At 34.0% G+C, this 26539-nt stretch overlaps 1 protein-coding gene across 7 annotated transcripts in view; it reads right to left on the bottom strand.

The window, feature by feature from the left end:
- The window catches only part of DIAPH3 (diaphanous related formin 3), a 490541-nt gene that overhangs the window by 306332 nt on the left and 157670 nt on the right, over positions 1-26539 (bottom strand). For all 7 annotated transcript variants that reach the window (XM_055360754.2, XM_055360755.2, XM_055360758.2 and 4 more), the window contains 5 exons: positions 13098-13208; positions 12697-12815; positions 11789-11905; positions 7694-7812; positions 4717-4781 (listed from right to left, as the gene is read on the bottom strand). In XM_055360754.2, the coding sequence (XP_055216729.2) occupies positions 4717-4781; positions 7694-7812; positions 11789-11905; positions 12697-12815; positions 13098-13208 (531 nt within the window). The remainder of the gene's footprint in view (positions 1-4716; positions 4782-7693; positions 7813-11788; positions 11906-12696; positions 12816-13097; positions 13209-26539) is intronic.

The raw sequence follows: 26539 nt of genomic DNA on the forward strand, positions 1-26539 counted from the left end.
TTTCATCCCTCATTTTACTCCTTATAACCCCTCTTACCATAATCCCTCTTTAGCTTAAAAGTCAACTTTTTCAAAGGGTATTCTTAAACCACACTCACTTTTCTGACCTGTTGAACTCTGTTCATTTCATTATCTATCACACTTAGCTATAATTCATTCTAAACACCCTGACTTACCAAATTCCAATTCCAGAAGTCCAAATTCCCTGGACTGCTCTCAGCCTCATTTTAGGTGATCTCTCTAGGGCCATGCTATTTCAATATCATAGCCACTGACCACAAATGATTATGTAAATGTAAACTTAAATTATCAAAAATAAATAAAGTTTAAAAATTCAGTTCCTCGGTCACACCAGCCATTTTAAAAAGTACACTATGGGCACATATGGCTGATGACTACCATGTAGAACAATATAGATTATAAAACATTTCCACCATCCCATATTAGACAGGCCAGTTCTATAGCATAAATACCTACAAATAGGCCTCCATATTCAACCTCTTTTCCTGTATGTTCCATTACAACACACACTTCTGGTTCTCCTGCTACTCCTTGAGTGCTCCTACCAATTCCTGTTATGGGTTTCTACAAAATCCAACCCACTAATGTTGGCATTCTATAGGACTCTTTCCTCACCCTCCTCCTGCTTGTCTCATCTTCCACAGCCATGTTTAAATCACCATGCGTACACTGATGGCTTACAAATCCCTATCAACATCTCAGCTTCTCATCTGAATTCCAGACTACAAATCAGTCCATGAATATATTTCCAACCACTTAATGAAAACTTTTCAAGACAGACGAAAAAACATATTTTCAAAACCAAACATGTTTCCCCCTACAAGATTTGTTTTTTGAATGTTGCTATTCTTTGTAAAGGGCAGCTCAAATAACATGACTTCTTTGTTCTTAAACTGTCAGTGACTTCATTATAATCATTACTATCTAAGAACCCTCTAGGATCTGGCCCTAATCTACCTATTTCCCATTACGCAATAAATATTTAACAACACACCCGAGATATGCCGCCTCAGAGTGGTAGGTTCTGAAGACACAGTTAAACAGAATATGGTCAGTGTACTTTTAGTCAGCACAGTGGCTGATGGAGAAGTAAAAGCAAACTAACAACCCTAAATCAATTAAAAATACCAGCAATAGAGAGACAGAGAGAGACTGAAAGCTGGGGAATGATTCCTGGAGGAATGATGCTTGACCTCAAAGTCTGAAAAACTTACTAGCATTTCAGCGTGTGGATGAATGACAAGCAATACTTTGTAAGGGGCACAAAAAGAGGTATGAGAACAAACTGAAGGGGATAAAGCCAGAGATGAACACAGAAATAAAACTGCTGAAAGGAATTTTGCAATAAGCCAAAGAGTTAATCTTCTTTTCCTAAAAATCCTGGAGCGTTATTAGGGTATGTATAATAAGTAAACAACATAATCAAATTTTACTTTCAAAAACTCAACCAGCAGCAGTGTGAAAGATGGGCTGAAAAAGACATACTAGAAGCATGGAAATTGGTTTGGAGGCTATTGTAGTTATCCAAGCGAGAACTGAAGGCCTTCCTGAATTGAGGTGGAGGAGAGGGTAATGACAAAGAAATGAAAAAAGACTACAGAATCCAAAAATGTTAATATCTGACCGAATGAAGGAAATGAGCGAGAGGAGTGTATCTAAGATGACTACAGGGTTTTGTTGTTTTACAAGCTAGAAAAAAAGTGTTGTTATTTGGAGAAAATAAATAAGGTTATAAAATGCAGGGGGAAAAGATATTTTTAGGGAGAAGAAAGATAAATTTGGTTTGGATATGCTCAGCTTGAGATAGGTATAGGAAATTCAAAAGAAATTTAGATATGCATCCTTCTTGGCTATCTCGCATTGTTCTTCATACCGATTCCTCAAGGCTCAGATTAGACATCACTTCCTTGGAGAAGGCTTCCCTGGCCACCCATGACTAGGTGAGGGACCTTTCCTCTAGGCTTACATACCACATAAGGTTTGTCTACCATACCAATTGCACACTGTAATATAAAATTGTCAAAATAACACTCACCAACCTGAAAGCTCATAAATGTGAGAAACTTTTCTATTTTATTCATCACCTTTCCAGTGTCTTACATCTATAATTAAAGTCAAATAAATATTTGTTGAACGAAGTGATGAGCCAACCTCGTCAAATCTTCCTTTATATGTTGAACGACTATGTCAACATAGTCACTCTCCCAGCATCAGAAATCTTTGAGAGGTCATTTTCTCTTTTTGACAACTAAGACAAAGTTCACTGTTACACAGCAAGAAAAAAAATTACGTTCTTATGAGAGTAAGAATGAAAAAGCCTTTCTACAATATCAATATGTGTACTTCCTATTTCATAAATCCTAGATTAAAATTCATAAGGAAAAAGAATTATTTCGGGACTTAAGATAAAAATTATAAAAACAACCACAGTCATAATGAGTACACTCTAAGAACATTTATTAAATTAACTTGCTCATACTAAAGTAACTGTATTACTTATGAAAAAATAAGTTTCCACATCCTTGCCTATAAAAAGATAGCTGAAATATAAACTTTGTTTTAGCATTTTTGTAATATCTATAGTCAAATCACTGTAGCCTTGGGGAAAAAATGAATCTCCATTAAAAGCACACCTTATAAAAACTGATATGATAGCCTTCTCCAAAAAGAGTTACTAGAGCAATATTACACTTACAAAATTACATGCAAAAAAATGTTGAAAGACACAGTTAAGGTTGAGGCTCTGCTTAATTTCATTCTCTAGGGTGAATGTATTAGTGCATCTGTACAAGAAGGTTGATAATTCAATATTCTCTATATACTTTCTGACATTTCTGGTCTTCATTTTTCAAATTTATGAACCAAAATAAAGAATGTGTCTAGCAACCATGATAGCTTCCTGCCTAAAGCAAAGTATTTACATGTGTCCTTATAAAACTATCAGAACAAAGTTTTTGCTGATATATACAAAATAATATGGCAATAGAAATATTTTATGGAGCAAATAGTATTTTCTGAATATAACTAACACATATAATTTCTGACTAAAAGGAGACAAGTAACCTTGAACAAGGTCTTTCTTCTATTTATATATTTAAAACCTACAATTTGTTTTAAAATCTGTTGAGAAACTTTAACTCCATTCATGTTTAACTCCATTCATATATACTATATACCTAAAAATGATAACAAAATCAAATTTATACTATCTGGGATGTATCCAAATCAAGTACTTGAAAGTCTACTACTGCTTTCCTATGAAGAGTTAAAGTGCTTATCCAGCTTAGAATACAATGTTGGCTGGGTGAAGGGTCACCCACAACATGAACATCTATCCACTGTAACGCTATGAGACTAAATTTAAATGATCCATTAATTTGTTTCCCCCACTAAACTAAGTCACTTCAGAGCAACAACAATATTATATTCACAACTGTAATCCTAAACTGCAGCCGAAGGCGTGGGAAATAACAACCTCTCATTTAGCGTTTGGTAAAGTCAGAACCTTAAGGCCCCTTAGGACATTTATAATGTTTTACCTAAGTTACTCTTAACTTACAAAACAGTGCCTATAATTTGTAAGTTATGTTTTATCTTCAAAGCTATAGAAATGTGCAACTGCTTCAAGATACATTTAGTATCTGCTACATCAAAAACCTATACTCCTTGGCATGATGCCTAACACACAGGAAATATTCACTTTGTAAATGTTTGCTGTGGGTTCATCATGGTGACAATAGTAGTAAGAATTATCGTCACTCCTTCAATGTGAAAAACCACCTGAATAATTCAAATCAGATTGACTATTTAAAATGCAAAGAATTGGAATAACAAATTAAAAGTCTAATAGGTACTTGCTAAGACAGAGATAAAAGGACAAAACAATACCTTAAATTTATGCCTACTGTTCCATTATTGGAACGCTGAGCATGTGGAAGTTATTTATATCCTACTGCTCAAGGTCATTGCCAATGTCTGATTTTTCAAAACTCAAAAAAAATTGCAATCTCAGGCATAAATGGGTTAAAGAAAAGTAAGGAATTGGCTAGATGGTTAGAACTACTGAGTTGAAACAAAACTGGTTTTGTTTGTGTAATATCCGATAGCTACAACCTATGAAAATGGCAATTTTCTAAAGTTCAACTTAATATAATGAAGCAACTTTAATCAAAACTAAAAGCAAGTTAACTTTTCTCTTAAAATTTTTATATATGATTTCATTCTTAAGGGCTTAATAATATCATTTCTTGAGAATTACCACAACCTTAAAATTTTGATTACATACATTTTGCTCCATCATCCACTCATTCAAAAAGGATCTTTTTAGTTCTTACAAAGGGCCAGGAATTGTTCCTGGTGCAGGGATAGTGAATAAAACAAACAAAATGCCTCAAAGTTTACTGTTAGGGTGAAATAGGTAAGTCATTCACATATAAATACATAAACTATGTAGCATGTCAGATGATGATAAATACACTCAAAGAAAAATAAGGAAAGAAGAATAGGGAAGGTCAAGGTTGGGACTGGGGAGTTAAGACTTTTTAGATACAATAGTCCTCCTTGGTGGAGGGCATCTATGCACACACCTGAAGCAGATAAAGAAGAAAGACGGAATAACAAGCAAATTCCCTGAGGCAGAAGCATGCCTGCAGTGGTTCCCCACAGAATACTATAAAGTTAGTGAAAACTACTTACTTTCTTGTAAAGTTCTGATGCTTTCTCTTCAAACTCTTCTAGTTTTGCTTGATCTACGCAAATGTCTAAAATTGCAATGACAGGAAATTTTTAATGTGAAAGTTCTTAAACTCATTATGACTTCAAAAGTTTAGAAAGAAAAAAGATCATAGAAAATAATTAAATACTGATACTACCAGTAATAAACAAAATGGAAAAAATATTATAATGTTGGAATGAAAAAGGCTTTTCTAAGCATGATACCAGAAAACAGAAAACACAGGAAAAGCCAAACTCAGTAACAATTTTAAACTTCTAGCAGGCAAAAGGAGATGTTCAATTGTAATAACACTCAAATGTTTCTATCACCAACTCATACATATTTTAAAGAAAAAAGATGATGTCTAAACAAGCTTAAAAAAAAACAGCCAACAGTAATAAACAGAAAATTAGAAAAATTGATACAAAAAAATCACCAAAACAGATGAATAAATGTTTATTATTCCCTAACAATATGAAAATTAGCAATATGAATGTGAAGATTAAATGACTGATAATGCCAAGTGTTGGAGTTGACATGAGGAAACCAACAGTGAAAGCTAAGAACTTTGTTGATGAAAAACTAGGCAATATGTACTACAATTGTAAATATGGATTTTCTTTTAACCTAGCAATTCCATTTCTGAGACTTGGCCATTAGGCCTGAAAACTCATTAAAATATTTTTTGATGTTAGACAAAAAAAAAAACAAAACTGAAAATAACTTAAATGCCCATCAATAATGAACTGCTTAAATAAGTTATGATATATATACATGATAGAATACAATGTAGAAGTAATTCATATGGATTTCCCATAATATATGTTATCCCTTCTTTTTTATTAAATGAAAGCGATACATGAACAAGGTTTATAAAAATATATTACAGAAAAATTTATAATAAAAAATAAGTCAACAAAGTTACTGTATCCAAATCTTAATCACACTTCCTAAATGCAACCTCTTATTACCATTTCTATACTAGATTATTTTGGTGGTTAGTTTCTTAACTGTAAATAAAATGTACATAACTATTATTTCTTGATTTATCTATTTAAGACATTATAGATAACTTTCTATTATAAAAGATTAAGACAGTGTTTGTTCTCTAATCCTAATTTTTGATATTTTATTTACTAAATTGGATTGCTCCAGAGCATGAAATATTTAATTTTGATTCCCATTACATTAACAATAACTTAAAATTCTTGCCACAGTATGTCAAATTATCTGTGCCTCATGCTTTCCAATACCTTTTCTCCCCTATTGCCCACCTTTGGTTCTTCTCTCACCTATTCATAGAAATACAATGACATTCTCTTCTGTATTTAAATCTTCTGTATTTACTTATAAGTTTATTCTAAATATTTAAAAATCAGTAAATACAATTAATTTATTAAAACTACATAAGCACGCATCACTTATACAACCAAATGGTGTTTAAATATTTTATTTCCTTCTCAAGAGCTCAGTGAAAAAAACCTCTCAGCTGCCATTCCTAAATGACCCAGTGGAATACATTTTTTCAGATACTATTCAAAATCATTCCACATTTTAGTTTGCTGCATATTTATAGCACCATTTTCTTAATTTCTGCTTCCTCTTCCCACTCCCCCCACCCCAGGAACTTCTAATTGCTTATCTCTTATAGAGAGAAACGAGCATTTTCATTAATATTACCTAGTTCTTCACTAATTATATTTCATTCTTCTCCCAGGACTCAGATAATATATGAAAAGAAACACAACCCTGCACAGATACATAGCTGAAAATGAGAGGTGTATTTTAATAGCCTTTTCAAATCATTGTGGGTAATCTTCTTTGATGTTATATCGAAATCTGACAAATGGTGACTTCTTAAACAGTAGTTACAATGTGGAATCACATATCATATCAATTAACTTGTACTCTGTTACCCTAAAATCTCTTGATAAATGTTGCACTTTTAATAGATCTTTTGCCTATGCAGAATTTGTAATACCAGGCACTGGTCATATGGAAAGAATGGTGTGCTGAGTCATGCAAATGTTCCGAACGTTAACATGTCTTTATACAATATCACAATGAATAATCAGATAGGTTAATAACACCAGTGACATCAGGAAATAATTTTAGTATTGAGAACCTGTCAGCCTAAAAGCAGCAGATACAAGTTTTCCAAAATTCAAATTTCCACTTAAAAACTCAAATTTTCTCATTGGCAGCCTATTTATCGGCCATTTTCTTTGAAGTTATAGGCTCACTTTATTTCCTTTTTAAGAAAGCAAGTGCCTGACGAAAACTTTAATAAAAACTTAAATGTTACAACACTAAATAATAATGCTTTATCTTTTAAAAAAAAAAAAAAGAAAAACTCTCAAGTTATAGAAGCCATCGTCTGTATGAGTCATTCCAAGTTTAAAAAAAAAAAAGGCTTCAGGGGGGACAGGCAATTCTGCTTGCAACTCAATTACACAAATATTTTCTTATTGAACTCTTTTAATAGATCTTTTGCCTATGGAGAATTTGTAACATCAGGCACTGGTCATATGCAGCAGAAGTACTGTATGTATAAATCCCATTTGTTAACACAGAATATTAAAACAGTGTGTACACAAGGGTCAGGCTTTAATAAAGTTAACATTTTTAGGACCTTATCAAAGGCATTCTTAAGTAAAAAATGGCAGCTTTTGTTGTTTTATTGACAGTAAAGATGATAATGACTACTCCCACAGTTTAGTGCCACTGCCTTGATTCAAAACAAAGTGCCAGGAGTTTTACTCACCATTGTTCTGCACCACCAGTGCAAAATACCAACCCAATAAAAAAGGCAAATAATGTTTTTGTGCTATTATGAAAACAGTTTCGACAATTAGGGCCCTCAGCAGTCCAGAGACACAACCCGAGAACCAATACCCTAGAGCTCATTCATAGAATAAGAGACAATAAGATATTTCTATTTAAATAATAAATACTCACCTACAAACTGGGTTAAATCTAAATCTAGTCTTTTTCGATATGTGAAGTCTGGATCCATTCCATCTCTATGCAATACAATCTGGGATACACACTCATCAATTAATTTGAAGTACTGTTGCCTAAAACCAAAGAAAAGAGTAAATGTACAATTGATAATTAGTGTAACTTTACATCAAAACAAAACTTTTTTGCTAAGATTGATTTCAAGTTCAACAATTTATTAGTAATATAATTTCAATAGTTGACACAACAGATTTTACATGGGAGTGAGAGTAAATACAATTGTCATCACTTTGCTTTTAATGAATTCAAAACATCATTTTTATAGTCTTTTAGGAAATACAGTATCCCTTAATTTTCTTATAAAAGTCAAAACCTTGAATTAAGTAAATTAGCTGAAAGTGAAGTGATAAGTGCTTAAAATCTGTGCTCAGAGGTCATCAACTTTCCACTGTACCACACTGAAATAGCTACCATTAATTCACTTCATTAATACAACCAAAATAAACAAAAATTTTTTCTAAAAAGTTTTATGGGAGTATGTGGTATACTGTTTTCCAAGTGTTTGTGAAATCAAATTTAAAACTGGTACTGTAAGTTATATATAATATCAAATTCATATTTCTTACTCAAAGGGAAATAGAAAAATTCAGTATAATAATATTTGTCCAAAAATCGAAGTTTAACTAAAACCTCCAAGTAGATTTCATGTTGTCATTACAGTTAAGTCTAGCCCATCTACACTGGTCATAGGTGAAACATCCCTTAAGAGTTAATAAATGTAAACAAAACAGATAAAAGATTTTATAAGCAAAACCAAACTAAAGTGATAAACAGGTTGGGTACTATTCTAATGAAGCACAGTCCTCCATCTTAGATCATCCCCTAGAACTTCTTTCCTTAATGACTTTTAACATACTTTTCCTCTCTAAATTCTAAAGTGTTGGTCCCTCAAGTCATTTAGACTTTCCTTTCCATAAACTATGACCCACTGCTCTTGACCTACTTACCTTACACCTAATAAACCATCTATTACGGTGAAGAAAATCTACTACAGCTTAACACTAGCAAGGATGACTAATGATCATTAACTGTCATAGAGTGAAAATGTTTAAGAAACGGTTCCTGGGTACAAATCAAAAGTGTTATCTATGCTTGCCTCTATTTGTTCAAGTTCTTTCAAGACATTATCTCCCATCCCCAAATATTTCTGCCATAATAACCACATTTACACGTGGTACATACATTTAAACACATTTACATCTATTACATTTAAAAATCTAGATGATGTATTTCTTTTCTACTCTTAACATTATTCTAATGTTTTTAAAATGAAAATGTTTTAAATTAACAACACAAGGTATTTCATGTCATCTTTTTAAGAAATCATAATTTTAGTAAGTTTTTCCTCAACTCCACAATGTCCAATTATGAGTTCATCTATAATGTGGCTGAAATTTCATGCAAAAACTCATTGGGGAGGCAATACTTTCAAAGAATAATACACAACATTTCTGGATTCCAGAAATGTCAATCTAGAAAATAATCTCCATGAGCAATATTGGTGAGGTAGTAAATGTGTCTGAGGAATATGTGAATAACTTAATTAAAGGATGAACATTAAGTTGTCATTACTGACAAAATGCTATTTTTGTTGGAGGAGTTTTTGAAATCTTCACTTTTCTCTGTGGTATTGTTAACAAATATCAGAAATTATCTCCCATGCGCATTTAACTAGCGTGGTATTTTACACATGGTAAGCCTTAATTATTTGGTGTAAAACTGAATTTGATCTTCTCCACCCAATTATCTTGCTGTATTTCAGTCCCCTCCCTTTTTCCCAGGGAAAAGGGGCTGCCTTTGACATATATTCTCCAATCGAATTCCATTTCTGTCAAACTTTCTTTTGTCCCAAAAGTGGAAATGCAAAAAGATTCTAATTTTTCCATCCACCAATTCTTTCAAATGAGAACATTTAACATTCTGCAATAGAACAATCTACTGTTTGTAAAAAGAAAAAGAAAAATTATGTGTGTTCATATCAAAAGTAGTTTAAAGAGCTCATTAAACAAAAAATGTTACAGGTTATCTAAGATTGCTGAAAAGGTAAAATAGAGGTCCTTCTGAGGTAGATGAAACCAAAAAATGAAGGTAAAAACCAAAAAAACAACACTCATAGACGTGTACACCAACAAGGGTAAGTTTTACTGTATGTAAATAAATAAAATTTTAAAAAATAAATGCATGACAAAAATATATGTAAATTATCACAATTCTGACACAATCTTGGAATAAAAGCATATTTTAAGAAATATTTTTAAGAATTTTTTTAAGAAATTTTTTTTAAAGAAATATTAACAACAACAATAATAAATAGGAGAGTTTGGAAACATGAGGGAAAAACTGATGGAGTTGTCTTGAGTCTAGCAGTCACAGGAAGAACACTGCCTTTGTGGCAACCATATGTGGAATCAAGATACCCGGGGTTTAAAGAGCCAAAGAAGGAATTAACATAGGTGAACATCAAATGTAAAAGTTCATACTCAAAAGATGGCCAAATATCTAAATTTCTATGCCTTAATGTCATTTTGGTAATGCCACAATTTAATCTTTCTCCAAGACTCTTGATTTAACTCAAATGATAGGATCACCTGAACATAACCCAAAACAGTTGTGTTTTTTAATCTGTTTTGAAGCTAGATACAACCACATGCTCTCTTGGGGCACAGATGAAGGGATCAAAGTCATAAGTATGATAAAACCCCTGTAGGACTACAGGCATGTTCAAACCATTGAAAACAAACAACAGTCTTAAATTCTTGGGTACTCAAACAGCATCAAACTTCCAGAAGACGACAGGACTGACCACACACAGATCAAAAAATGTATGGAGTTTACTATAAATAGAAGTTTCAATTTCATTTTTAAGTAAATTTGGAGTAGAAATATAGTATCATAAACAGCATGGTACAAATGATATTTTAAAATCTAAATTAGCAATTCTTAATCTAGCATTTATAATATAAATATTTAAACTGGTTTATTTTTAATAAAATATCAGAAAGGAGCAAATTAAAAAAATCAGTTACTAAACTCATATTTTAGAATATCAGTGGGATTTCTGGCTACAAAGAGAGTAATTTTGATGCAGGTCCTATCCTCATCCTGAAAAACCTAAAGTTTTAACATTTTGGGTCTCCTCCTTGCTTGTTAGGTACATCAACAAATCACTGAGTCATATCCTCTGATGTTACCCCGAGGACACAGCCTGAATGAAGCTTGTCTAAAAAAACTCTTCTACTTGAAATTAAGCAGAAAAGAAAAAAACACCCAAAGTATAAGAGAATGAAATTTCAGCAAACCTAAATTGGTGGCAACAAAATGATTTTATATTCAAAGAGCTCAGCTTCCACCATAAAACAGTAATAGAAATAGAAAGTAGATATAGAGAACATTTACTAAGCATACACCATATGCCAAGGGTTTGGCTAGAACTTTTACCCACATTCCCATATTTCACCCGCCTAACAACCCAGTGAGTTAGGCACTAATCTCCATATTTAGTCACATTATAATGTAGATGAGGTTAAAAGAAAGATAAATAATTTGTTAACCTCAGATGGCTAGGATATAATCAACCTTTAAAAGCCATTTGTCTGGCTTTTTGATATATTAGCAACATTAAACGCAACTGTATTATTAAGACTTGCCAGCTACTTAAACACTAATAAAAGCAATGTTTAGTGCCCTTCATGTAACTTATAAGAAGAAACTTATCGACATCATTCCTACTGCCTAAGAAATAATTAAAAAATATTATCTGTCACATGATAAACTAGTAATTTGTTGCTAGTTTGCATTTTTATTCAGATGAAAGGTTGTAACCAGGAATCCACAGGAGCTTAAAAAGTAATAGTAATATCATTTTACCATCGTCTACCTAAATATATGCCCAGAGGAAACAACACATTCTATGAATCAGTGTTACGACAAAAATAAAAATCATTTGCTTGTCAAAGGCAAATATGATGTGAATTTCACAATTAATAGATTTTTATTAGTGAAAGAAAACATTAGAATACAACTTCCTCTTACCTTATAAAATAATCATTTCGAATCAGCAAAAGATGCTGAAGAATAGAAATAAAATATCCCTCTGCTCTAGTTTCTTTAACTGTGCTCCACACCATGTTATAAACATCATATGCTTCAGTGAGTTGATTAAGGAATATATGGATTTATTTATACTCTACACCAAACAACTATAACAATATGACAGAATTTGTTCTGTAAGGTTTTGGAACTGTAATACAGGCATCTTATATATTCAACATAAAATACAGATATTTAGGATTCAGGGTAGTGGAAAAACTCTGGAAATGGTGACTTAACCTGACACTTCCTGACTTCCCTTCTACAATCAGCTCCAACTAATCTGTCTCCCCTAAGCACAGATGCTGTTGGGAACAAAGGTAGTAGGGAAGCTGGCTATGAATACTGTGTTGAATTCTAAAGGTTGCCTGACCAACAGAGCTGGTGGTCAGGTTAATTATCTACCATGAAGAAGCCCCAGGTGAGGATAGGAACCTGTTGGGTCTCATGAGGAGCACAGACATCTGCAGACCCACAGATTAACATGCGACCCATGAGTATGCACCCAAGATGCAGGGAAAGAGCAGCCAGTGACTAAGGCTGCCCTATTCCTAATGCTAAAAAGCCCTAAGTAGAAGGAAAAGTGTCAAATATAAAAAGAAAACAAAATAGATTGCACACATACATATAAGAAGCCAATCTACAGAATCCATTTGTTAGTTGCAGCATACGCTTACATATATGTGTATTCATAAAAACACACATTAATAAAATAATAACATTCTTCTGATGCATGAAGGTTTGATTTCATGTTGTTTATATAGAAATGAGCTAAATATTTGTGGCTGAGTATTTTGGATTTAGCAATAATTTTATATATGATTTGACTAGACTTCAGAACAAAAGGATATTCGAGTTCAGCTCTAATATCTTCAAGGCGATGGGATAACTCAAACAAATCTTCTTCTTTATGCTCATCAAAGACTTTAAGTTGGATATCCAGGCCATCATTCTTAATGCATTTTAAATTCTAGAGATATGAAATAGAAATTATGATGATTTTGTTTTTAATTATGCAAAAGAATAAAAAATATATAAACAATAAACCAACCACTCAACTTGATTTATAGCATTCGAACATTTAAAGTGTCAAATAACACTCGAATCTTATCATCTATATTTCAAAAATAGATTTTTTAACTCAAGCCTTTTCCCACAGATAAATTATTCTTCAAGGTAATTTATCTAAATTTCCCCCTACTCAAGTACTCTTTTAATTTAAATATTAATAAGGAGACTGCAGGGCACTTACTGGCAATATCTCTTTCAATCCACAACGCATAAATTCATTTCTGATGTGAAGCCTGAAGTCCAAATCATCAGGAGATGTAACCAGGGCATTGATGAGCTGCATACAAGCTACCTACAAGAGATCAAACAGTGAGACAGACTGGGTTTCCAACATTAAAGAAAGAGTAACAAACGTAAACTTCAAGGTTTTGTTCCAGCATTATTAAATATCTTTCCTATTAAAACAATTTGTAAGCAAAATATTTCAGTCAGTTATAAACTACAGAAGAAATAAAGTTTCAGTGGCGTTTTTTATTTCTCATTTATTTGAGGGTTACTGAGGTGAAAGGAAGATGGAAAAATATTAGCCATTACTACTGCTCCATAAAAAAATAGAAAAAAAAAAAACACTTGTAACCAAAAGCAAGTTCCTGTCCAATAATATCACTCTACACACATACAACAGAAATTGAACATATCCTAGTTGAAAATGATAAACACCTATTGGATAGATAACACTTACCTAAAATAGGATAATAAAATAATTTTCCATTCATCAAGAGAGACTCAAAGTCCCAAAGACTTCAAGGTCAACAAGGGTCTTAACTCTAGTTAACAAGGTTATAAATAAACACTGTATAATTAATTTCTAGAAGTTAATTTATCAGGCAATGGTTCTCATACTTTGGCAAAAATTCAAAATTATCCTATGTTTTAACCAGAAATAAATAACAAAGCTCACTAAATCCTTTAATATATAGCTTAAATGATAAAAATTTTTAAATCACAAAATTTTTCAGCTCATGTTTAACACTTCAACTTTCAACTTCTCCACTTTTTTCATCCCTGGCTAAAATATATCTTTCATCCTCCAAAATCCATAAAATGGAAACAAAAGACAGTCTTTCTAGAGAAGCTTTCTTTGTTGTTGTTGATAATACTATTTTTCTAAAGTCTACATTCTATCCAAGTCTAGCAAGAACTACTGGACTACTGATCAATATGTTTAACCTCATGCTGTTCCCTAAATTGTCTTTTCTTCATCCCTTAAGGCAAGGTTTATATAAATTTAAAATGCTGTTTTGGAGTAAGACACCAACAGGAGTCTCAATTCCTGCTGTTTGAAATATATAGTAATTGTTATATTTGATATCTAAGCATTAAAATCTGACCAGCATGCCTCTACTGTCAAAACTTAAGGTTGTTTAAAGTGGGAATGGGAAATATGTCAGAAGAGAGAGGAAGAAGAAAAACACACTAAAAAAAAAAAAAACAAAAAACAAAAAAACTTAACAGAATCTACCTTTCCAGTACATGTTCATTCAGCTGTAACCAGCTCATGTCAAAAAGGCAAGTTTAAAATGTTTTCCTTCCACCCCCTTGCCAGTCATTACCCAGAACCCACAAATGTTTTTTTCAGCAATGCCATATAATTTTCAAAGATCTCAAAGAGCAAATAATGTTTCTCTACATTCAGAGAAACTAAATCAAACTCAGTCACCTGGCTTCTAGAAAAACACAAATTACAGACAACTCACAGGAAGTAGCAAAAACAAGGAACACAAAAACTAGCAGCAAATATTACCTAAATGGAAAATACATATATGTAGACAACAGCAGCATGAAATTTAGAAATAAGGGAAAGGATAATCCAAATTATTTCTGGGAACTATTCAAAAAGGTGATTCTCCGTAGAAGAAAAAAAATAGGAAATTAAATTGAAATAATGAATTTAAGTTAAATTTATAAAATTGCTTCCCAATTCTAATCATAATTTGCCATTAGCATGGCTTACAATCTATTTAATTTAAATCATGCAAACATGTCTGTGAATATACATAGGTATGCACTAAAATGCATTGTTTCTTTATGGATAAATAATTATATAATCAAGGTAAAGACCAAGGAGTTCCTTGCAGGTTTTATACATAATGAGATACATACCTGCGGTATCACACAATTTCACAATAATTTAGCATACCAGCAGAAGGGAGTGTCAATCAGCATTTATGCCATATCAATCAACGCCTAGAGATATCGAGAAACGTTAAAAAAACTACAAAGGTTAACAGGACATTTCGCCTGTCCAATGAAGATATATCAGTAAAATGATAAAAATATACTATATACTGTAAGAAATACGTTTGGTAAATAATGGGAATATGGAGATGCTAATTGAGAACTAGGACAGCTGAATAAAGTACTAACTAAAGGATTAATAAAATGGCCTGATGAAGAAGTGAAGAAGGAAGATCTAAGCCGAGGAATTAACATGTTCAAAGACATGGAACCTTTAAATTACAAGCAATTCAAATTTTATGAGCGGTTTGTCAAGGTAGAAAGGGGAGTAACGGGAAGAAGTCAAGAAATGAGGTTGAACAAGGAGACAGGAGAGAGGGCATAGCTTTGTGTGTCAAGTCACAAAATTCAGATTCAACCAGAAATGGTGAAAATCATAAGGAATTTTATGCAACAGGGGCACAATAACAGAGGCAATAGATTCAAGTTCAGAAGCTGTTGTAGAAGTAAATTTTTGAGCAGGAGGAAGGTTTGAACATTTGAAATATGAAGAAAAATTGATAGAATGAGGTAGAAGAAAAGCATTTACAAGAGGCCTCCCACTTTTGTTATTTAACTAGATAGAAAGTGGTACCATTAGCAGACATACAAAATGTAAGAAGAGCAACAGGTTTTAGAGAATAGGATAAATCCTACTTTGAAAATTCTGATTGAGATGCATATTAGAATAATTCATTCATTAAAAAAACAATTACTGACTACCTACAACTTCTGTCAACTGGAGACATTCATACTCAAAAAATGAGAACCAAAAGTGAGATGTTCGTCATAAGGAAGTAATCTCTGTGCTCTAGTTGATGTTCCAAAAATGTAGCATATGATCTCTCTTAATTTGCATGTTACAGAAATCGTTGTGATACATTACAAAACAACCTCCCTCTGCGCTAATAAGGGTAAGAAAACAAGGAACTTCCATCTTCTTGAGAGCATCTAGTTAACTAAAGGTTCCATCTTAGGGCATCAGAAGCAGTTTACCCTGATATTGGCTCACATACTTCATTCCTTCAAAGCCTATTTATTGATGCCAACTATATACCAGGCACTGTTCTTGGTGCTAGACATACAGCTGTGAAAAAAGATGGAAATTTCATTGAGAGAAAGAGGAGTCAAGACTGACTCCAAGGTTTTGGGCCTGAGCAACTTAAAGGATGAAATTGTAATTTATTGAAACAGAAATGACCACGGGAGAAACAGGCTTGGGAAGAGAGAGGAAATCAGTTTTGGAGATGATAAGTTGGAAATGCCTATTAGTGATCTAAATTTTAAAAGCTGCGAAGGAAATTGAAGATAGAAGACTCCAGTTCAAAATAAAGCAATTGCCATAGCAATAATACGTAAAAACCAAGACCTCAGATGGAATCACGACAGTATAGAGGAAAAAGGAGGTGTAAGAACTGTTTAGGGCATTTTCAACTGTAGGTTTCAACATGGAGATTAGAGAAATAAGTTAAAGAAAAAGAAAAGTTAAAAACCACAAGTAAGGTGGAAGGAAAACAAGGAGATTGTGGTGTCCTGGAAGTATGGAAAGTGGTCTCAACAGTGAGAGAGTGATCAACTGTGTCAACTGGTCAAATAAAACAAGGACTAATCAATTACCACTGCATTTGGCAAAATGAAAACACTGGTGACTTGAAAAGAGTAGTTTCTACAAAGGGATAGTTACTGTTCCAAGCAGAAACTACTTGCCTCCCCACAGATGCCATATGCAGCCAGTAAACAAAACAACTGCTGTAAAATATTCTCCTCTTTGCCCTAAATGCATCTTTATATGTTAGAAGTAACTGCTCCTTTATCTTTGTTTTTAAAAAGTCTATGTAAAGACACTTATCTCTAGGTGTTATGGATTACAAATTCAATTCTAATGGTTTGGAAAGCCAATACTGTAAGCTCACTTTAATACTCTTGTGTCAATTATCAAAAAGGGTCTTCTGTGAGAAAAGGTATTTTAAACGTAACTTCTAGCTGGAGGGGTGTGTGTCCATCTATGATTCAGGATAGTTGAGGATTTCCTTACGGCAGCAGTAAACTAAAAGTATAGTACAAGGACTGACATCAGCAAACTCCAGACAGCCTAAGACTGGAAAGCGAGCGGCCAAAAAGGTAATGACAAAGAGTGGGACAAAAGTCAGCAATACCATAAACTAGGAAGGTAAAGACATAACAGGGGCCAATAAAGTAGATAAGCTGTAAATAGAAATCTCAAAGATATTCAATGTGTGGGGCAGAGCCAGTCAAAGGCAATCTTAAGAACAGGGCAAACGATCAAAGGAAAATCATTAGAAGCCGAAAGAGGTCAACAACAAGATAGAGGAACATGCCACTATATCTACATCACTGAATCAGCAAAGTGGCTTTCTGCCCTTGAAAATAAAGTGAGAAGTTTTCTTCATATGTGAATATATAGTACCTAAATTTCCTTTGGTACATAATTTACTGCAATTACTATGTTCAACACAAATATGAGAAAAGACAAATGTGTTTATTTGTACAAATTTATTGTACATGAGAAATCTTGTTACATGCATATAAGGTGCAGTGATCAAGTCAAGGTATTAAGGGTGTCTATTTCCCAAGTACAACATATTTATTTGGTCAGATACAGTCACTCTATTCTGCTATCAAACATTAAACTTATCCCTTCTACCATATGTTTGCACCCTTTACACACTTCTCTTCATCCTTCCTCCTCCGCCCCCACTCACTCTTCCCAGCCTGTTATCTTTCCACTTTCTACATCCATGTGATCACAATTTTTAGCTCCAACATATAAGTGAGAACATGTGATATTTGTCTCTCTGTGCTTAGCTGATTTTACTTAATAGCCTCCAGTTCCATCTATGTTGCTGCAAATGACAGGAGTTCGTTCCTTTTTATGGCTGAATAGTATTCCACAGTGAATATGTACCACATTTTCTTTATCCATTCATCCACTGATAAACACTTAGGTTTATTCCATATCTTTGCTATTGTGAATAGTGCTGTACTAATCACATGAGTGCCAGCATCCCTTTGAAATATTTATTTATTTTCTTTTGGGTGGATACTCGGTAATGAGATTGTTTTTTTCTAACCTTTGGTTCCCTGACCCTTTTTTGGACAACAAACTTAAGCACAAAATTCAAGGTTCACTAACAGGTACTATCCCTGAGCCCCATCCACGAGGACCATCCAGTTTTTCCAAAGGCCGCCAGAGCAGAAGCTTTCAACCTGATTGTGCTGACGAGATTTAGAAAGTTGTCTAATAGCAAAAGTAAGTAGTTCTTAGAAAGTTTACTCTTGAGTCAGCATGTTCATCCTGGGTATAAGTAGATGTTTTTACAATTAAATCGTGGCTTTACACTGCAACAACATATCAGCTTCAGGAGCTAAATCCAGATTGAAAACAAGAACCAGTAAAATACTTAAATAAAAATTCTATCAGAGGCTGCAAAAGCTTATTATCCGGGCCTGGAAGATACAGTTTAGACTGCTATTCATCTTTCCTACCCCATAGCAGAAATCATCTGTCTCTCTTTGCACAATTAAATTTCACATTTATCAAGTTAAAATGAGTAAATGATGCTTATGGAGAAATATTTTGCCTCTAGTGTAACTAGGGAAATTCCAAAGATTTTAAAACTTTATACACATGCATTGAAGTAACTGCATATACCCCACATAGACTCAGAGAAATAAACTGCAGGACTCAAGAAGCTATAATTTATACCAGGGATACTAAAGAACAAACTTGAATTCTTAAAATATTTATTCGAAAACTCCCCCAAGACATCATTAATTTCCTCTAGGTTCTCCCATGCCTTTTTCTAAAACTGCCTTTATTGCAATTTTCGTATGAAATGTTAGATGGCTTTAAATTCTTGAGTATAAGCTTCTTAAGGGCAGAGGTGTATTTCATTCAACTTTGTAGTTCCAATACCCAGCATAGCCCAGTACCTAGCAGTCACTGAATAACTAAGTAATTGATCGGTTAATTATGAAACTTTTTAGTTACCTTCAAGACATTAATTATCTTTCTAGTTGTCCATTGTAGAACAAATGAAGAAATGTATTATATAGACTTATTAGGTAGATTCAGAAAACTGCCAGTAAACTCTAGATAATGATAACCATTAGTTTATACTTGGGTATGCTCCATATGACAATATGAGTTCACATTAGAATATTATATGTTCCTTTAATGTCTACTAGCATACTGGCTTATTATTTACTGATCCATTTTAATATGGTTGATATTTTAATTGATTGGTACTTATATATCAACCCTATTCATGCAAACCTCAATAAAAGTAGTAGTCAGAAGAGAAAGGAATTAAAACAAATTAACATTTGCATCCTTCTGGGATAGCTCAACAATGATCCTAAAAATAAGCCTTTTACTAATAGTCTGTATTCTTCATTTAGTCCTTCACTAAATGTGAGAAAAGTTTATTTAAAATAGAAAATTAATTAATAATTATTTGATGGAACAGAAGAGACACTTAAAACAAAAAATAGTAAATCAAGATATAACTGTTTATTATAAGACCTTTACTTGGTCTTGGGCATAATAAAACCTGGGCAAACTTTGAAGATTAAAGTGGTAGGTGGAACAAAATCAACCAAAGCAAATATACTTGGCTAAATCCAGAAAGGCATTTAACCTCTAATTTGTTTTAATGTGAGTATTCAATGGCATATTTGTCTGATTATTGCCCATTGACAAATTTCAAAATATAGTGATTATCCCTCACTTAAGAAAGGTTTTTGGTACTATTTTTAATACTTTAATGAAACTATTTATATAATGATAAAAAGTTATCCTTTTTAATTTATAAAAATATTGCTTTTTCTACTTTTTCAGACATGGAAAAATGCAATCTCATCAAACTTTCAAAGATCTATCTTCTAATTAAACTTAATGAAATCCACAGATTGAAGAGTTTTTTTTTTAAGTTAAGGAAAAATTTAACTATCTTTGCAGCAGCCATAACAATGCAACTCTCAGTCTTTGACTGCAGGAAACATAAATGGCCTACAGCCCCAGCTGCTACCTTCTGAAAGCTATCATAGCATTTGAATTGAAGTCACAGTTCCCTGCTCCCAGCCAAGGCTTGAGCACAGCAAGTATACTAAAATAGACCTGTTCCTGGGACACATGGGACTTTGGCTCAAGGATTCCCCAACAGGCTTGTCAAGCTCTCCTAGAATTTCACGGCAGCCTGAGACACTTTCACCCAGTCTCAACTCCTTCCCTCTCTCCTTCACCTAGGGTCAGATCTGCATTGAGTTTGACAGTTCTCCCAGCCTCCCCCAGCTCCTCCTCCAGGGTCTCTCACAGGCATTTCCTCTAGTCCCTTACACATCAAACCTCTTGCTTCTCATAGAACCAAGACTAACAGCCTCATTTCACAATGCAAGTTTCAACAAGGGTTATCATTTTCAAATTGTCAGACTCATAAGTATTATAACTGAAGCTTAATCAAATTTCTTATTTTTTAGGTATTTAACAGAACACTTTTGTTTTTTCTTCTTGTTCTTTATATATGACCAGCTTCTGTATTTTCATATGTTACTATGAGATACGGGTTAAGACCATGTGCATGCCAGACACTGAAATACATTTGGAACACAGATTTTCTCTAGTAATATTTCCAGAGACACCAATAGCCTGGATTGTATTCCTTGCTTTTGCTTCCTTGGAAGATATATTCTAGGGTAGAGAAATATCTACCACAGGAATCCTAGAAAGACATACCAACCATCAATCACCCCTGTCCAGTACTGCATCACTGTTATCACCATAGCTTAAGAAGCCTGAAGATGTAAGGGTTGCACAACAAAGTGAATGTGTTTAATGTCACTGAACTATACTCTCAAAGATGGTTAAAATGGTAAATTTCATGTTATATATATATCCTACCACAATAGGAAAAAAAAAACCTAAAGCAAACAATGGCTATGTATTTCAACAGTGGGTAAAGAAATGACAAGATCTGGGTCATCTTTACTAGATAATCATAACAAGCAGAGATCCACAGAAGGACAACATAAACCCAGCTATTGGTATTATATCTAAAGAGTATACTAAAATCAGATATTTAGAACCCTGAATGAAATTAAGTAAAAGGATTTAAGTATATATTTTAAGTGAGCAAGCTCAGAACTAAAGATGCTACAGATTCACATCAAACCGTCAAAGACAACCAAACAATTTTTTCTCTCTGAAACAAGCTTCCCATCTTTTCCTTTATTTGCTCTCTGACATAATTATTTCTCCTCTCTGGACTCAGAAACTTTGGAAATCATGTTTTCTCTTTATTCAGTAACTAACATAGGGAAAATATTCTTGAGGTATTCCCAAGAATCAAAATTAATGAGGGTTTCATTCCATTCAATCTACATCCAAGATATAACAAATGTATAGGAACAACATTAGAAGAACCGGGCTAAAGGAAAAGTAGCCAAGGTGACACTAGGAGGTTTGTGGTCTTCTGTCTGTTGCAAGACAATTCTCCCTGGGTCTCTCATATTTCATTTCCACTTGTATTGCAAGTAAAGACATTGATGGTCTTTGATCTAGATGCTCTTCAAGGATGTGTGTATACGAAACAATCTTGGAAAACAGCATATCTCTCCAGAGCAAAGAGCAGGCTCACTTCATGTCTAGTATAATAAAGATAATGTCTCCTTTTAGAGCAAAGTGCAGGCAAGTTCAAAGTTCCTCTCCTACAGCACATCCTGCCATTTACCACCAGAAAGTTCTGACCATGATTTGATTACCATTACCTACACTTTACTAAGAGGTCAATCAGAATAGATCCAGCTCCTGCATCTCCCGTGCAAAACATCTTCCCTTCTCTCTGGATGTCAACCCCATTCCAACTCCCATAACTGTAGCTCAGTCATTCTGTGGGGTGGGTGAATGGCACTGACAAAAAGGAATAAGTTGGACTGACTGTCTTCAGACAGTCCCTCCAAAAATTGTTAGACTTAATTATTTCCTGAACCAAGAACTGTAAAATTTATCAGCCACCTGGAAGCCAAGTTGAAAGCTCTGCCACCCTGTAGTCCCTCAACTAATAAAGTTCCTATTTGGGTCGTCCCAACAACTACAAACAACACTTTCCTTCCAGGAGCACCATGTACACCTTTCAAGACTATTTATCTTATGTGAAAGACAGGCATTAACTTGCCTCTCTCTTCAAAAACACCATGACTTGAACCCTACAGGTATGATCATAAGAAATGTTCAAGTGTTTAAAGAAATGCCACCAGTATGTCATGCAACTCTTAGGCAACTATGGAGATCTCTCCAAATGGAAGCTATGCTTAGTTACTCTGGGGAGCTCCCTGGAGAAAAAAACTGACTTACTATGTGTACTCTGCAGGCAGTTATCCCTACAATGGGAAGTGGTAAAAAATCTGTGCCTGATTTCAGCTAAAGTGATCAGTGACACCACATCAGCCCTGGGAGGCAATCAGGTCAGCTTCAACTCACTGACTAGGATTGTTATGAAGAAAGAATTGTCCTAGACTTCTTTGCTGAATAAGGGGAAGTTTGCACAATCACTAACACATCATACTGTATCTGAATTAACACCTCGGGCCAAGTGGAAAGATGAATCAAAAAATTTAAAAAGAAAGCCACCTGGTGTTATAAGGTAGACTCTGATGATTTACTGGATTATGGGATTTGTTCAGCTGACTAGATCTGGGACCTGGAAGGCAGGACTGAGGCAAATACTTCAGACAGGACTCATTCTGCCGCCCACAGTCCCTACTGAACTTAATTAAGTATGCTATGAAACTAATTGAACAGATTTCATCATAGCCTGTATCAATCAGATCAATTACAGTCATTGCTGCCCATAATATAAAAGTAATATTCCCTATGCTCAAGGTTTCTCTCCTAAAACACAACCTACTGCAACTGGCAGTATTCACATTACACTATGAGTGTCACAATATGGGCTTTGGGACTGACACAAAGCTGATACCCAGCCTACTGCTATTGCTGTGAGCAATAAAATCCTTTGTTTTTAACCTAGGAGCTCACGTCTTTTGACAGCACCAATAGAACTATGGCAGACTAACATGTCAGTTTACAAGTGGCAGATCGTCTAAGACCATTCATGTTCCTGACCCTCCCATCAGCAACTTCATGGGTACTGGATCAGGGAGAAACCACAGGAAAAGGAAGTTACAGCATTCTATCACTGCAGACCTGAGGACATATACACAGAAGAAGAACCAAATATCCACCCAAAATGCTCTAGGATTCCCATGTTTTGGTTCCCTTCCAAAAATATATCACAATTCAATCAGTCGTATGACCAACAGCAAGGGTTTCAACAAACTCTTTGAAATCTAGAAAATGCTCTTGATACTCCAGGAAAGTATGACCCTGACAAGAGTAGACAGAAGACACAGAAAGGAAAAGAGGAGAGAAATAAAAATAACAGAAGATTAAAGGACGGCAGAAACTAGAGATTGGTTAACCAATACTTATCCCAGTCCTTTTCTACTAAGGAAAAACTGGCCAACATGAGGGACAAGCACACACATGAACACTGGACACTACGATGGAGGGTTTGGTTCTCCTGGGGCAACTGTGGCAGAAGGCTGTCTGTCCCTGGTGTCACAAGTGCTGACCACAGCAGAGAGTTGGGAGTGGCACTTCCATTAGAGCATTGCCGTGATACAGTGCAGCGTATCTTCTGTATTACTTCTAGCTACAAACCACCCACATGATTCCCTGGGCCTACCAGAAATTTTGTAAGGTAGGTACAAAATTTGTGAAGTAATTAATTGATATAGGCTATGATGAAATCTGTTCAATTTGTTTCATAGCATATTTAATTTTGTAATAACATTTTCTACTTAAATTACCTAGAGTGATTATGTTGCTTGCAGCTGAGAAACCCTGTCTGATGTTTGAAAAAAAAGTAATGTATGCTTATTTTAAGTCCTAGATTTATATTTGTACTTTCTTTCCTAATATATATGTGTGTGTGTATACATAGATAGATAGATAGATAGATAGATAGATAGATAGATAGATCTATCTATACACAGATAGATATAGATATATATATATTTTTTATGAGATGGAGTCTTGCTCTGTCAGCCAGGCTGCAGTGCAGTGGCGCGATCTCGGCTCACTGCAAGCACCGCCTCCTGGATTCACGCCATTCTCCTGCCTCAGCCTCCCGAGTAGCTGGGACTATAGGCACCCACCATCACGCAAGGCAATTTTTTTTTTTTTTTTTTTTTTTTGTATTTTTAGTAGAGACGGGGTTTCACCAGGTTAGCCAGGATGGTCTCAATCTCCTGACCTTGTGATTCGTCTGCCTCGGCATCCCAAAGTGCTGGGATTATAGACGTGGGCCACCACGCACGGCCCCTGATAATATTCTTCAAGGCCTGAGAATAAAGTTATTCCAAGTACAAAGTTTAACATTTTCTTACTATATAATATCAAATGGGGGAAGTGTGCTCAATTCTATCATAATCATAAACAAATTATCATTATTAGGATCAGAATAACAAAAAAAGTAACAATTCTCCTTATTCTCCTTTAAAAAAATACTTTGTCATAAATATACTTTGCAGTAAAAGAATAATGAAGAATGTGTTTATTTTGCTATCTCATTTTCTCCAATTTAAAAGTAAACAATTGGTTCCTATTTTATTCACCAATAAACAAGTTTTATTTTTAATTGGCGATATGCTAATGTCATCTAGTTTAGCACATTTTAATAATGCAATTTATTAAAATGGAATAAAATGGGTACAAATAGTTTTATAGGAAAATTGATAGCCAGCCACCTCAAAATTTACTTTATTTGTGGAAAATTCAGAAAGACAGAGAAATAGGTATTTTTAGATATTACTACAATTTTTTTGATAATTTTAAAGAATATAGAAAGAGCATAACCTGCAATATGCAGAAAAGAGTATCTATGTTACCTTTTTTTGTTTGTTTGGCCTAAGTTAGCACTCTAGAAAATGGTATCTTTTACTCTGAAGCCTGCTACCTGCTAGCTATTTCACACATTAGGCTTAAAAACAATGAGAAACCTTTATTAAGGAGTAAAAGCCTTCAACAAAATATTTGAATAGAAAAAATAAGAATGTAAAACAATTCTTTCCATTTTCTATTCCCAATTAAGAGCATGGAAATTTAACCTGAACATATCAGAAAAATGAGAAAGAAATAAATTTGAATGATGCTAAAATAATCTTTCACTTCTTAAAAATTAAGCTCTAAGAACTATATCAAGAAATTTATTTTAGTGTTTACAGGATATCAAATAATTAACGCTACTACTAACTGTAACAGAAAATATAATTACAACTAAAGCAATTAGTTTCATAAAAGCAAATATAATCAGCTACTTATATATTGGCAAAAATTTTTCAAAAACTGAATCATCACCTACTATGTCCCACAAAAATTAAAAATTAAAAAGAAACTGTATCATTCCCGTGACTTCCATAACTATGGAAGGAAAACATTGCTCTAAGCTCTCCTCCTCCCTACCTCTATTCACTCAACACTAAATATGGCAAGTAAGCAGTAGTTTAAAAAGAAATCAACTCCACAAATGTTCACAGCAGCATTTTTCATAACAGCCAAAGAGTAGAAACAACCCGAATGTCTGTCGACTGACAGCTGATAAAATGTGGTACACTCATGACAGACGATTATGTGGCGATTTTTTAAAATGCAGTACTCCAACATGAACGAACCTCTAAAATATTTTGCTATTAATAAGTAAAAGAAGCCAATCACAAAGATCCACATAATGCATGATTACATTTACGTGAAATGTCTGGAATATGCAACTCTATAAAGACAGAAAGTAGATCAATAGTTGTCTCAGGCTAGAAAGAATCAAAGATTGTGGAGTTATAGCTAAGGGATGGGGACTTTCTTTTGGGTGGCAATGAAAATCTTCTAAAATTGACTGTGGTAAAGATTCCACAAAGCTGTTAATATACAAAAAAACGTTGAATCACACTTTTTTTCCTTTTTTTGAGACAGAGAGTCTTGCTCTGTTGCCCAGGCTGGAGTGCAGTGGCATGTTCTCAACTCACTGAAAGCTCCGCCTCCTGGGTTCACACCATTCTCCTGCCTCAGCTTCCCGAGTAGCTGGGACTACAGGCACCCACCACCATACCCAGCTAATTTTTTTGTATTTTTAGTAGAGACGGGGTTTCACCATGTTAGCCAGGATGGTCTCGATCTCCTGACCTCATGATCTGCCCGCCTTGGCCTCCCAAAGTGCTAGGATTACAGGCATGAGCCACCACACCTGACCTGAAACACACATTTTAAATGGGTAAATTTTATGATACGTTAATTTAGTCTGACTAGAGCTGTTAATAAAAGAAATTAAACCT

The sequence above is a fragment of the Gorilla gorilla genome, chromosome 14 (assembly GCF_029281585.2).
Source record: "Gorilla gorilla gorilla isolate KB3781 chromosome 14, NHGRI_mGorGor1-v2.1_pri, whole genome shotgun sequence".
Taxonomy (NCBI): domain Eukaryota; kingdom Metazoa; phylum Chordata; class Mammalia; order Primates; family Hominidae; genus Gorilla; species Gorilla gorilla.